This window comes from Anguilla anguilla, chromosome 11 (genome assembly GCF_013347855.1).
Source record: "Anguilla anguilla isolate fAngAng1 chromosome 11, fAngAng1.pri, whole genome shotgun sequence".
Classification (NCBI taxonomy): Eukaryota; Metazoa; Chordata; class Actinopteri; order Anguilliformes; family Anguillidae; genus Anguilla; species Anguilla anguilla.
This window is the reverse complement of record NC_049211.1, coordinates 1,773,214-1,786,353: the sequence shown is the minus strand read 5'-3', so window position 1 is coordinate 1,786,353 and position 13,140 is coordinate 1,773,214. Positions and strand designations below refer to the sequence as shown.

The 13,140-nt window shown below is 45.6% G+C and overlaps 1 protein-coding gene across 11 annotated transcripts in view; it reads right to left on the bottom strand.

Annotated features, from left to right (window-relative positions):
- LOC118207674 (eukaryotic translation initiation factor 4 gamma 3-like) overlaps positions 1-7,765 on the bottom strand; it is a 52,048-nt gene extending 44,283 nt beyond the window's left edge. For 8 of the 11 annotated variants that reach the window (XM_035381476.1, XM_035381477.1, XM_035381478.1 and 5 more), the window contains exon 1: positions 7,143-7,765. In XM_035381476.1, coding sequence (XP_035237367.1) covers positions 7,143-7,303 — 161 coding nt within the window. In that variant the 5' untranslated portion in view covers positions 7,304-7,765. Of the gene's footprint in view, positions 1-6,650; positions 7,020-7,142 lie in introns of those variants that run through there. The other 3 variants (XM_035381485.1, XM_035381486.1, XM_035381487.1) reach the window with 3 other exon arrangements.
- Positions 7,766-13,140: the final 5,375 nt, after the last annotated feature.

Genomic DNA, 13,140 nt, shown 5'->3' with positions numbered 1-13,140 from the left:
AAACTAAAAAAAACACAAACCCCACGACTCGCCCAGGCAGCGCAGGCCAGATCAAAGAGCAGACGGCTATAAATCTGCAAAAGGCTGTGAGGCTGTAAATCTATCACTCCAGCACTGAGGAGTGACTTCATATGCAGGGCAGGGCACTCCCAGGTCTACTGCTGGGGGGTAACGGGGGGGGGGGGGGGGGCTGGGACTGGGGACCCCAGCACACTGACGCAGCCCGAGGAAGAGTACGGCTGAGAGGAAGAGGTTAATCGGGCGGGGCACCAGTGAGGAGGAACAAGGGGAGAACACACTGAGGAGATACGGGGAGAGAGGGAGAGAGAGGGAGGGAGAGAGGGAGAGAGAGGGAGGGAGACGGAGGGAGAGAGGGATGAAGAGAGACAGAGAAGGATAGAGAGAGAGAGGGAGAGGGAGGGAAAGAGGAGGGCGAGAGAGAGAGAGGGAGGGAGGCGAGAGACAGAGAGGGATAGAGATATAGAGAGGGAGGTAGAGGAAGACAGAGAGGGAAGGGGGAGAGAGAGAGAGAGAGAGAGGGAGGGAGGAGAGAGACAGAGAGGGATAGAGATATAGAGAGGGAGGTAGAGGAAGACAGAGAGGGAAGGGGGAGAGAGAGAGGGAGGGAGGAGAAAGACAGAGAGGGATAGAGATATAGAGAGAGGTAGAGGGTAGAGGAAGACAGAGAGGGAAGGGGGAGAGGGAAGGGGGAGAGAGAGAGAGAGAGAGAGAGAGAGAGAGAGAGAGAGAGAGAGAGAGAGAGAGAGCCTAAAGACGTAGGGTGGACTTTGTACATCATGTGGCTTCCTTGAAATCTTATGATCTGGCTGAGTCCGGAAGTGCAACCCTGACCATGTGTGAGACTGGAACACAAACAGGCCATACGGGGGGGGGGGGGGTTATTACCACAGTGAAAACCACAGGAACTCAAGAACAGCCCAGCGTCACAGCAGGGCTAACCTGTGCCTTTATCATCACACACCAGAATCACAGCTCTGGGGTCAACGACAGCCCATCTACATTACCATACACCTCACACACTGACACCATGACTCAACAGAAATCAGACCTCATTGGTCAACAGTGAGGCAGGCTGCAAGGCCTGTGTGGTAAGCAGGGGACGGAGCCTAAAGCATGAATATTCAAATAAGGCCCCGAAGTCCAGTAGTGCTGCTGGTGCTCTTTTATACCTGACAGTCAATTTGATCGATTAACCCCACTGATTGGCCAGCGATTTAACTCGCCTGGTGTTGCAAGTTTAAATCAGTTCTGATTAGAGGGGACAGTACTGTTGGATTTGAGTATTACTGGCCTAAGCTGACATCCATATTAATTCTGCATTTTTTTAAAAAGCCAATGAAAAATCAAGCCTATAGAAGGCGGCTGGAAACAGAAGATGCTCTTCCCTTAGCCATCTGACAAACAGCTCCTTTCCTTGGCTCTCTGCAGGACTGAGCTGGCAGCGCCGTACACAGCTGGGATTCCTGTACTTTCCTCTGGACGAGTCCAGAAACGCGCGGCCAAGAGGAACCCGCAGGAGACCGCTAAAAAAAAATTCAAATTCCGAGCGATCCGCGAGACAGACAGACGCAGGGAGGGGGACGTCCGTTACCGCGATAACGCCTGCAGGTCCACCGCGCTGGGTTAACAGGCTGACCCAGCAGACCGCACCGGCCCAGACAACCCAGCCTGGGGTCGCGCAAAAACCAGACCCACATCCGCTGGCATTAACCAGATTTAACCAGGAGACCAGCATCCAGCCCCAGTGGGGGGGAAACAAAAAAAAAAAAAATCACCATAGCAACAGAAAAGCATCTGGTTGTGCTTTGTGCAGTCCGAGACTTTGTGCAGTATCAGCCCAGCCATGCAGCAGTGAGCGCTGCGCACAGCATCACAGGTTAGCCAAGCGTACGCTCACCGGTACTCAGCAGCTCGATTAGCACGTAATTAGCACGTAATTAGCCATTAAACCGCGGCCCGCCGTGGGACAGGGGTTCCCTGGCTGAAGGGGGCCACAGGAACGCACGCTCTACCCCAGCGTCGCACGTTAAAAACGCACGTGGAAAAAAAAAAGGTTTGTGTGAGAAACACGTGTGAGGGGGGCAGTGGGAGAGGAGGGGAGATGACAGTGATAGACGAGAGGATCAGAGGGAGGGAAAAAAAGATGTAATGAAAGAGCTGGGACAAGCCCGAGGAGCGGTCAGCAGTTATTCGTAAGCATGTTCGAAGGGACGGGCGTGCAATGTTCCCTCTGAGGGAACCGCGATCTCTCTGTGCGTTAAGAGCGACGTGAAGCCGCAGTGACCGCCGCGGCGGGAAACAGGAAGCTGAAGGTTCGAGGCGCGGCGTGCGATCGGAACGCTTCCTGTGTGGTGCTGAGGGAGGAGAACGCTGAGACGACCGCGATGGCAGATCAACGTTTTCATAACGGGAGATAAAAACTTCTGTGAAGTGGAAGTGCAGTAATTTTCCCAAGTTCCAAAAGAGGTGAACTCAAGGAGGAAGTTCTAAACTAATTAGGCTCTGATAGTCTGTCTGGCTGTTGGTTCAAAACCCTCCTCTGTGCTTTGCAATCCAATTATGAAGCAATAAAATACAGCTGACAGAACTAGGCACTCAGGTATGAATTTGATATTGAGGTAGTCTGTATGGCTGAATCTTACCGTCTACCGACAGTTTGTGATTTAAACTGGTTTGGTTCATTTCCTGAGGTTTGCAGGTGAGGTGCAGACCCCAGGTAAGGGCCAGGTACTTGCAGGTGTCAGTGCTGTTAGGGGACTGATGGGCCAAATTACAGGGAAGGGTTAGGATAATTGTTTTTGGTGCTGTTCTGAAATACATACATTCCCTTTATTTTAACATCTGTGGAGGGATGATTTACATGGGGCAGTTTTGCAGTTGAGAAGACCATGAGAAGATTGGTAATACACACATAAAGAGGAGCGGTCCTAAAATATATCCTTGAGGGACTCCAATAATATATAGGAAGTAGGCAGACTTTGTAAGTACAGTCTGAAGTTCAATTTGGCTCTTTTTAAAACATGATGACAGTATTAAAATAGTAGAAGCAGACAGATTGTAAGTCAACAGTCTAACAGTAAAGAATGGCTGCCATTATCAAAAGCCTTCCTGAAGTCAAAAAATTGCTCCAGTACAGTTACCATTATTGAAAGAGACACTGACATGTTCGTAATAAATACAGAAGCTGCCATTGTAGATGTGCTTTTAATTTAAAACTACATATCGACCGTTTGCTGAGGATGTGGAGCCTTGTAATTTTGAGGTTGCAGAACAATTCAAGCTTTGTTTGCTTATATGAAGTTGTCGCTGCTGTCATCTATGGTTACACGTGCTAGCATAGCATGTAGCAGTATACCGGGAACACCGTTCAGCAGGACTAATACTTCACCTACCTATACATAGTGGGAATGAAAAACAGATTAGTGAATCAATTCATAACATGATTCAACCTGTAAAAAAAAATGGCTGAGGTGTAATTTACTCAAATTAATACCAAGACCAGACATTCAGTTCAATTCAACGCTCAAATCATTACAAGCTTTTAGAATTAATTCGTGGGAGGCTTTAGGGAAAAATGAGTGAAAGTTATGAATGAAATAATCATTCAAAATGTGAGCAATTTTCTGACACGGAGAGCGCAGGAAACCTTGCGAGAGTATTTCAGTTGTGTTTTGCCTCTCGCTGCTTGTGACAGAATTAAGTGTCAATCAGAGGCCTTTCAGATTTAAAGCCGTGATGCTTATTAAGAGCTGATAATAGGCTGTTTGCGGGTCTTACCGCACGCATGGGTATACGCACTCCTTTTTTTTTTTTTTTTTTTTTTTTTTTAAATGCCATGTCATCCTCACGAGAGTGGGAATTATCACTTTGCTGACTCCCGACAGCTAAATTTAAGAAGTTCGGTACTAATCAAATGGCGGAGGCTGGAGGGTAACGCATTATTTGAATTTTGAAGTCTACCCCGTATTTATTTCTAACTGAGTAATTTCATTAAAGAAGAAGCGATGATATTTGTTCAGATTTTTCCAAGGGTGTGTCCTCCACCCGTTGTTATTTTTGACTTCAGTACTGTACACCTAATGTTCGGATTTGGGGGGCACAGGTTAGGGCATCTTTTGGTGAGTGTTTAGAAGTGTTTATAATCTTTCAGAGCAACATGAGGAAACTGACGGACGGTGCTGCTCAGACGATCCCAGAGGCTGCGCTACTGCACATTGGTGGAGGTACGGAGAGCTCCTCCCCTAGCATGTAAAGTACTCTGACACTGTGAAGGGTGGAGCAAGAATGTGATCCATCATCATCATCACCAAGTGATCCCCATTTATTTCTGGTCTGTGACTGATGAGGAGCAGCCACCTTTTGACCCAGCTTGGAAGGGACTATCCCAAACTAGAGCCACTTTCCCAAAAGATGTGACCGCACATGAAAACAATGTCCCCTAGGTTCGCGCAGACTCAGTAAATTAGCCGTGATTAGGCAGCCTAAACTCTGGATATCGTACAGACCGCTTCGTCGAACGGCAGCAGCACTAAGACGCCCTAAGGCTAATACAGCTTTCAAGCGCAGATGCTAGGCGCATTTTGGGACACGTTTACGCAAACTGGAGGGTGTGATTGTTTGCTGAACGTTAAATATAAATAAAAGACTGCGCTGAAGTTAATGCAGTATGTCATCTCTGTCTGAAGGGAGGTGCACTGTTGCTTCACCAGCCAAATTACAGTCGCGGATAACAGATCACCGTCTCTCAGGCAGTAGGAAACATGGCCACTCTTTCTCAGATTTCGTCTTCAGCAGAGCCGTGTTTTTAGAACAATCTTAGACCAGCAAGTGCGCCGCGTTCAGGAATACAGTCCAGCGAAAATAAATCTCAGAATCTGGCACATTTCCCAGGTAACTTCCCATTGCATGCCGAACATTCATTTCCTTCTCTCTTTTCTTACAGGTTATCATACGAACTTGAAAACTAGAAAAGAGAAATACAGAAGAAGCGGCGCTACCTCGCAGCACAGAAAGAATGTGCCCTATTACCCAGCGCGCGCGTGGACGGCAGACCTGCCGGGAAAGGGCAGGACACTGTACACAAAGCGCCCGAAAGCAGAACCGGCGTAAATACTCCCCACAGGTCCGTCCAAGATAAACACACCGCACAAACGGGAAACGCAGCATCACTTCCTGGTGTCAACCTGCTGACATTCGCACACAGTCACGGTGGCAAACCCAACCACTCCTGGTAGTGAGTTTCCAACCTTTAGTGTCGCCAAGTGTTGCCACAAAGGTATAAGAACAGTGTTGTATAGTGACAGTAAGGGAATAGTATTAGTTATTATCGTCCCATTTGTCAGATAAAATTAAAACTGGCCAATTCTGAAACCCCTGTCCGTTCTTGTGTTTGAGTTTATGGCATGTTCACTATCGGCTCATACTGCTGTGACGGTAGTTTCGTGACGACTTAATGCACCACTGCCAACTGCCACGCCAGTCGTTGCCATTTGATTAATTGGATACAGTCATCCACCTTATATTTTTAATTGGCAATACGCCAAAACAGTGTCACTGATAATTAGCCCAAAGAAAACGGACCGTTCATTACATTACATTACATTTATTTGGCAGACGCTTTTATCCAAAGCGACGTACAAAAAGTGCATTTCATGGTCATAGACAACTGCTAAACACAGGTTCAGTAAGATACAATACTTATTTTGTACAGCTATTTCTAGCCAAGACACAGTTTAGTTCACACAGTGAACACTATTCAGACCTAACCTCTGCAAAGCCAACTAGGCAGAAGAACGCTAGTCCAGGAACACTCTCAACCCCGTAATCATTCTGGCTGTCTCTTCTGTATTGCGTATTTCTCGTCTAATTGCGTTCCCTGGGTAGACCCGGAATGGTCCAGAAAGTCAAGTTTACGAGAAGCAGGATTGAACGCACCTTGCGTACACCTTGAACCTCTTGACGCAGCATTAAATGCGATCACACCTGCGCAACCAGCGACCCCAGAGCCATGCACGGATGTCACTAGAACGTAGCTTGCACAATAACGCACAATGCAGCCGGAATACTAAGACTACCATTCCTGGCGACAACAATATATCCCAATTTCTAAACGAAAGACACTGGCATAAAATATACATTGGCCGTGTCTTTTCACATTAATCAAATACAACTTTATGACATTATTCTAGTCGTCACACCGGTGGTTTGAGACTGCCTGGCACCTTGCTAGTTAGCAATGTAAACAAAGACAAGTGAATCCCGTCGTTATAAAACATTGTCAGAAATCCCCAACCGTCTATTAAAGCAACATCATTACAATCAGCCAAGATCATCGGCTAATATTATGCGAATAGTGGGATAGCACATATGTGCCCATAACCGCGGCTGAAAGACCGGTATGCTAATGTTGCGAGCTACAGCTAGTCAGCTCACAAAGGCTAGTCAGCACTGTGGAAAAGGCCAGAGCTAAGCTACAACCCCCTGCAGCAAACGAAACCATCCTGACACCGTGGCAGGCCCTACGTACCAGCGAGCTAGCCAACTTAGACATCTAAAATAAAATGCTAATGTCGACCAGCTAACTGAAATACACATACATAACGTTAACACAATACACAATGAATGCTCACAGGTATCGTTCTTCTCCGTGGGGCTTTAAATCCGGGTTGCGTTACTAGCCAAGCAGATTAGCCTGCTAATGCTCGACAGCGAATGCTAGCTGAATAGTGCTAGTTAGCTGCACTCCATCACACTGTGAAAACGAAACTGCCAAGTTCACCGAACAAAGGCGACTTGCGGATACCTCGATCCTCCCCACTTTACTTCTTCCTCGGAAACTGAGAGCGAAACTTCGTCTTTAGAGCGAATATATAAGACACAAGTTCACAAAAAAATAAATGATCGTTAAAGTTACTCTGTAAACCGATACAGCGAAAGCTAAGATTACATTACATTTACCCTGAGCCGGTATGATTAACCCCTGTCTCCGTAGCAGGCAAGCTAACTCACCCCCCTTAAACCCCCCCCCCCCCCCCTCTCTCTCCTTCCCAAAACAAGGAGATTTTTTTCTCTAAAGGGAAACCCCGATGCAATGGAGGGGAAACATTTTGAGTGAAGGATACTGCGGCGGTGGCACGACGGGCGCCTGCGGGGTGACCGGGGCTCCGGGTAGCGCAACGGAGGTCAGAGTAGCCCGCAGTTGGCTCGATGGAGATGGCCCAGGTCCGGGTCCAGTTCCTGCGGCAGCGGCTGATTTCGGTACCGCTATCGGCGGCAAACTCATTGCAAAAAATTTAACCAAAAAAAAAAAATAGAAAATATGTACAATAATAAATAGCTATCTAGCTATCAATGCACTGATGTAAAAAAATTATACATAGCTGGCTATCTAGCTATATTTTAAAAATACAGCAACTAATTCCTCCCACACCAGGCCTTCGCCAGCTAGCTAACTCAAAAATGCCTTTTTAATGGAAAGAGTAACGTTAGCTCGTTAGCTAGCTAGCTGTGTTTTATTGGGATTTTATCTTCATGGGGGACGGTGGGGGGGTTGTATCCCCCTCCCCGGCTGGGGTGTCCGTGGATCCGGTTCGGTTCTGCTTCCCGGAGGAATGTCGCCGGCTTCTCCAACTTCACTTGTTTAATCTTGATCTTCAGAAAATGTTGTTTTTTAAAAGTCCTTTTTCACTAAGAAGGGAGATTTCGCTCAACATGGCGCTGCGGCCGCCTCCAGCAGTCCGGCAGGACGGACGATTCGGAGAACATCGGACAATTCCGGAAATACTCGGACTGCCTCCGGCGAAGGGAGTGACTTCAACGTTCGTGTATCTCCGACTTCGCTCGTCATCAAACCAAGTGAGACCCGCAGAAACCAGTAAGGTTACAGAAGGTATCGGCTAAATTGTGTAGGTGTATTCTATATATACAGGTATGATGAATTCATATATAATTAACTGACCATCACGGAAAAGAACAGTCACAACACAGATATTGCGGTTGTTTATGGGAATGTGTGCTTTCACTTTATAAGATAATCCTCTTATCTTTTGTGTGGTAAATCGGTGTCCTGAATTCGCCTTTCATACACTGCAAGTCAAATAATTGCGCAGCGACATCTAGCGTAGGCTAGGATGAAACGCAGTGCAACCCGCTTAATATAAACAGCGTTCATCCGAGACAATTTTATGAAGAAGTTCTGGAAACATTGCACAATTCCAGTTGAACAGGAAATAACCAGGTACTGTTCCAGTTATCAGTTCACCTTTTCTGACAAGGGCAGAACTCAATCTGTCTTGTGTTCCTCATGGCAGAACATAAATGGTCTGTGACCAGATTTTTATAAATCTTTTCTGTGAGCTTTGTAACAAACATGAAATTGGAAAATTGGAAAGCAGCGTTAATCCAGCGTTAGAAAAAAAACAATTAAGGAGGGACCACATCCTAAACATGGTGTGTGTGCTTGTGCTTTTCTGTGTTCATGCATGCATGCGTGAGTGAGAGAGAGAGAGAGATATCATTATTCACATTTTTGAATCATTAAAATTTTTTATTATTATTTTTTTTTTTTGCTCTTAATTTATAGACTCTGTGGAAGTAGCCGCTATCAGTAAGGAACCAACTCAGTTTAAAACCGCATCAGAGTCATAAACACTTTGTTTATGTTATGTCTATTGTTGAGGTATCGTTCCGGTGCACGCGATGGGTATGGAATGCGGACTGTGCCAGTGTCGAAAGTGACCTGCAGCCCCGCATGGCAGCTCACAGCTGGCGCTAGCATCGGTCTGGGAAGGCAGGGCTTTAGCCAGCTGGGATGACAGTGTCTCATTGACCACCAGCGACCCCTGCTGGTCAGTCTGGGCCCTGCAAGTCCACCTGTTGAGCTTCCTTAGGCTGGTGTTTCAGTCCACACTGGTTTACAGTGCGACAGAGATCGCACAGAGATTTTGGGCAGAACCAAATCCTAACATATTGTGCACATTGTCACACCAACAGCAACATCATTCATGACCTTATCGCTGTTCAACTCTTTGAGTGTAATGCTGGTAATGTGCTTTGCCTTCATTTTCTGGGGGTAGGCCAGAGCCCTCTGTTTAAAGAACTTCAAGCTTTTTTTTAGAGATGCCAGTTTCCACATCACAGTCCGTAAAATCAAGTCTTGGGGAAGATGTCTTGTGCTTCTTACACGAGGAGCACATTTGGAACATACCTCCTGCGTCTGCTTTGAAAATGAGAACACAACGTAAAGTCAAAGGGAGGTCCGAGAGCAGAGACTCACCTTTTTTTTGTGGTGCTACTGTGCTAAATGCTATTTTAATCCTTTTTTAAATCTGAACTTTAAAAAAAATCAAGACACCCAGGATGAAGGTCTCCTAGCCACTGTATCTTCTGACACTGGGAGGGGAAAGGGAGTTTGAATTGCTTGGATGCAACAACATTTTTAAACCCTTATTCTGATTTGTCTTGTCAAAAACGCAGATGTGCCATTTATAAGCTTTGCCTGCTCTGAGATTGCAAACAAACAGCTGAAAACGAAAAAGCTGGAAATAAAAAATAAAAAAATAAAGATCAGAATTAAGAATCAATACAGATGTGATACTTTCAGTTTTGTAACCCATTTTAATTACAACCCCCCCCCCCCCCCTTACAGGCAATTGGCGATGACTGAATAAAGTGACTCACCCTTGACTCGTTTGAATGTCATTCTTTATTCCAACTGTCTTTCAAAAGTCAACGCAAATAGAGGCACTGAATTAACTGGGCTGAAATGAAGTCAAGTCCCTTATGGCTGTGCTGTCAGTGCCATTCCAGACTGAGTCTGTATCCCAGCTCTCCTCTGCACTGGTGACTGCAGACAGCCTCTCCTTCCTTACAGGCAGTCTTATGGTGGACTGCACAGGTAACGGTGATGTCATAGACATAGACACATGTGGGCGATTGTGGTCCTGGAGGGCCGGTGTGTGTTCTGTTTTTTTTTTTTTTCTTCCACCAGTTACCCTGGCTGAATGAGCCAATCGGCTGTATGCCCCAACGCTGGTTCACTCTTAGATTACATCACAGTAAAGCGTTTCATAGGGGGGCACAAGAACAGTCTACGGTTGCCGTTCATGCGCTTATGAAAATATGTAGCTAAAGTCTGAGGTTATGTAAAAGTTAGGGCTAATTAAGTAATTAAGGCCAGACGTTGGCATGAAAACCAGAAACGGATGCGGCCCTCGTTGACCACCAGGGTCCACCCTGAGACGGGGTAGGCAGTGAAAACCTGTCCGAATTCCATCTCAGTTCTCCCCTTGTCCAGCAGGGGGCGCCATTGACGTTGCGCTGACATGGTGGGCTCCTGCTGGCGGGTCAGGAGGTAGGGTTTGCAGACACAGCACCTCTGCCCCAGTAGAGCCCTGAGAGGTTTGCCTACAATGCGAACATTTGGTAAGCACAGTGCAACCATGATAGCTAAGACATGCTTGGTTACCTTGTTCAGTCCAACATGCCATATGGGTGGCAGTGTAGTATAACGGGTATGGAACTGGTCTTGTAACCTAAGGGTAACAGGTTCAATTCCCGAGGCCGACAGTATACATATACTTCAGTATATATCCAGCGGTATAAAATGGGTGCAATGTAAAACTATGTGAAAGTCGTGTTCGTCGCTCTGGATAAGATAAGTTACGTCCGCTGAATGCCTGTAATGTAAATCTAATGCTATTGATGCAAAGCCCAAAATATCTGAAAATGGTCAATGTTTGTTTCCTGCGGAGTCACCGACCATCTTGGGGAGAAAAAAAAAATTACTTCTAGACAGTTCACACCACTGAAGCCTCCATGTTGACCTGCATGTTGATGCTGTGAAAGGTTCACACACTGTCTCCGCAGGTCCAGGGGAAGGGGCCTGGATGGAGAGACGGGCCCAGTGCAACGCCCCAGCGGGATGTCGTTTGGGAAAGCTGTGGTTTAACATGCTTTAAGTTAGAAAGGCTAACATACTCCAGGCCCATCTGAAATCAAAGGGGACTGAGGACACCTGCAGTTTCACGAAAGGCCTCCTTACCTGCCCGAGGGCCCTGCAGGCCAGGAAAAGGTGGTGAACACGTTCTGAAGGCCCTTCGGTGAAAGGTAGACTCTGCACCCTGCGCGACATACAGTGGCTTTCCTCGTGTGCTCAGCATCTCTAACAGTATACAGGAACGTGCCACTTGCAAAAACAAACAAACAAACAAAAAAAACATCGGCCGCTACACACAGTTTGAATTATATCGGATGCACTTGCTCCGGCCTGTACTGTTTTTTAACAAGTAACTGACACAAATAAATTATACTATCCTTGAAAACTTGTTCCACCAAGTGGGCTTAAAAAAAGGCCAGGGGTCACCCCTGTGTCTGAATAATCCCTCCATTCATGGTGGCAGTGTAGTGTAATGGGTAAGGAGCTGGTCTTGTAACCTAAAGGTTGTAAGTTTCTTTCCCAGGTAGGACACTGCTGTTGTACCCTTGAAAAAGGTGCTTAATCTGCAATGCTTCAGTGTATATCCGGCTGTATAAATGCTATGTAACCAGTTGTGTAAGTTGCTCTGGATAAATGCCTGTAATGTAATAATTATATGTTTTGAAATAGATGATGTTTTTATAGCTATATAGGCCCATGGCCTGTGTGAAATCTTTATGAATATGTCATTTGCTTTGACTGTGGAGCCAAAAGTAGAATAGAATAGAGCAACTGAAATTTACTGCTTTGGTTGGTCTGTTCTATTCAAATGAAATTAGGTAGCCTAACAATGACATTATAGCATTATTGTCCTTTTTCAGATTCTGATTCATTTTTATTTATTGGTTTATTCATTATTAGTGCAGAATCACTCTTCAAATAATCTCTTGTGATGTGAATTTAAATGCAAGACTGAGAGTGGCAGAGTCAAATAAGTATTATAATGCAGAACTCTGTTTCTAACTGCTTTTTACCCCAGATAATTTTAATAAAACACCAAATCAGCCTAAGAATTGTGCTTAACTAGAGTTAGACCACCATTTCCCCAGGCTGAAGCATCATAGCAATACTATACTATACTATACTATACTATAAGCTAACTATCACCACTCTGCGGACCATTTCTATCACTTAAATTCCCCTCTTTCATGCTACACATGTACCTCCTGTGCCACTCATGTTACATGTACCTCCATCCAGCGCTTATTGTTCTAAGTCTATGTCTAAGTCTAAGTCTGTGTATAAGTGAAATAAGCTTACTGAGGTAGCTCACTTTGTAAAATACCCCCTAGGAGCGCTCTTATGTCCCATGGAATACAGGACCCAGGACACCGGTACAATTTACAGGATATTTGAACGATTTCAGGTCTCAGCGTGAGGAGAAGAGTGAAATATATTTTACTGCAGCGTTTAAAGCTCACTTTCAAAGTTGAACATTTCTGATGGTTTAAGATAGCGGGTGAGACGGTGAGTTTTCAGGGCTGTTGTAAGTTGTAGTTCTTAACTATTAACCAGAACCTCATTCTGTGTCGCAATAAATATATCCAAGTGTGAACTACTAAATTAACAATTCAGTGTTTGACTACGTACCCAAGACACATTTTAAACCCTGTTACACTTGGCAAGTTGCTTTCATGGGTATTGAATGTCAGACTTTGTATCAAACTGGTCCTGCTATGTTGGCTGTTGGAGTTATATTTAAGCAATGACCTACGTTTTTGGATTGCCATTACGATAATAATTATACCTGTATTTCGACATGACCTGAACGGTAATCTCTGGGAATTAGTAAAAAATTAATGGGTTGTGTGCCAGGCTTTTTTTGGAGACGGAGTCACAGGGGGGAATTATACTGGACTAGCAGATCAAGGCGAGAGACTTTAAATGTCTGGTCTGGTTATCTCCGGATCACCACATCCTGAATAATATCACAGACTCCAGATCACTACTTTAGTAATGATGCTGTCGCTAGCATCCCACATGTATTATTTAAGTTGTCTTCAGTGTGGAGCAACGGGCTCACCGTGCAATTTAGGGACCGAAGTCTGTAGGTGCATCGTTACGCAATGAGAGAGGGGTTTTTTCGGCTGACTCGAGACTGCGCTGCGCTGTGTTCCGATAGGTTAGTCGAAAGCGCCAGGGGG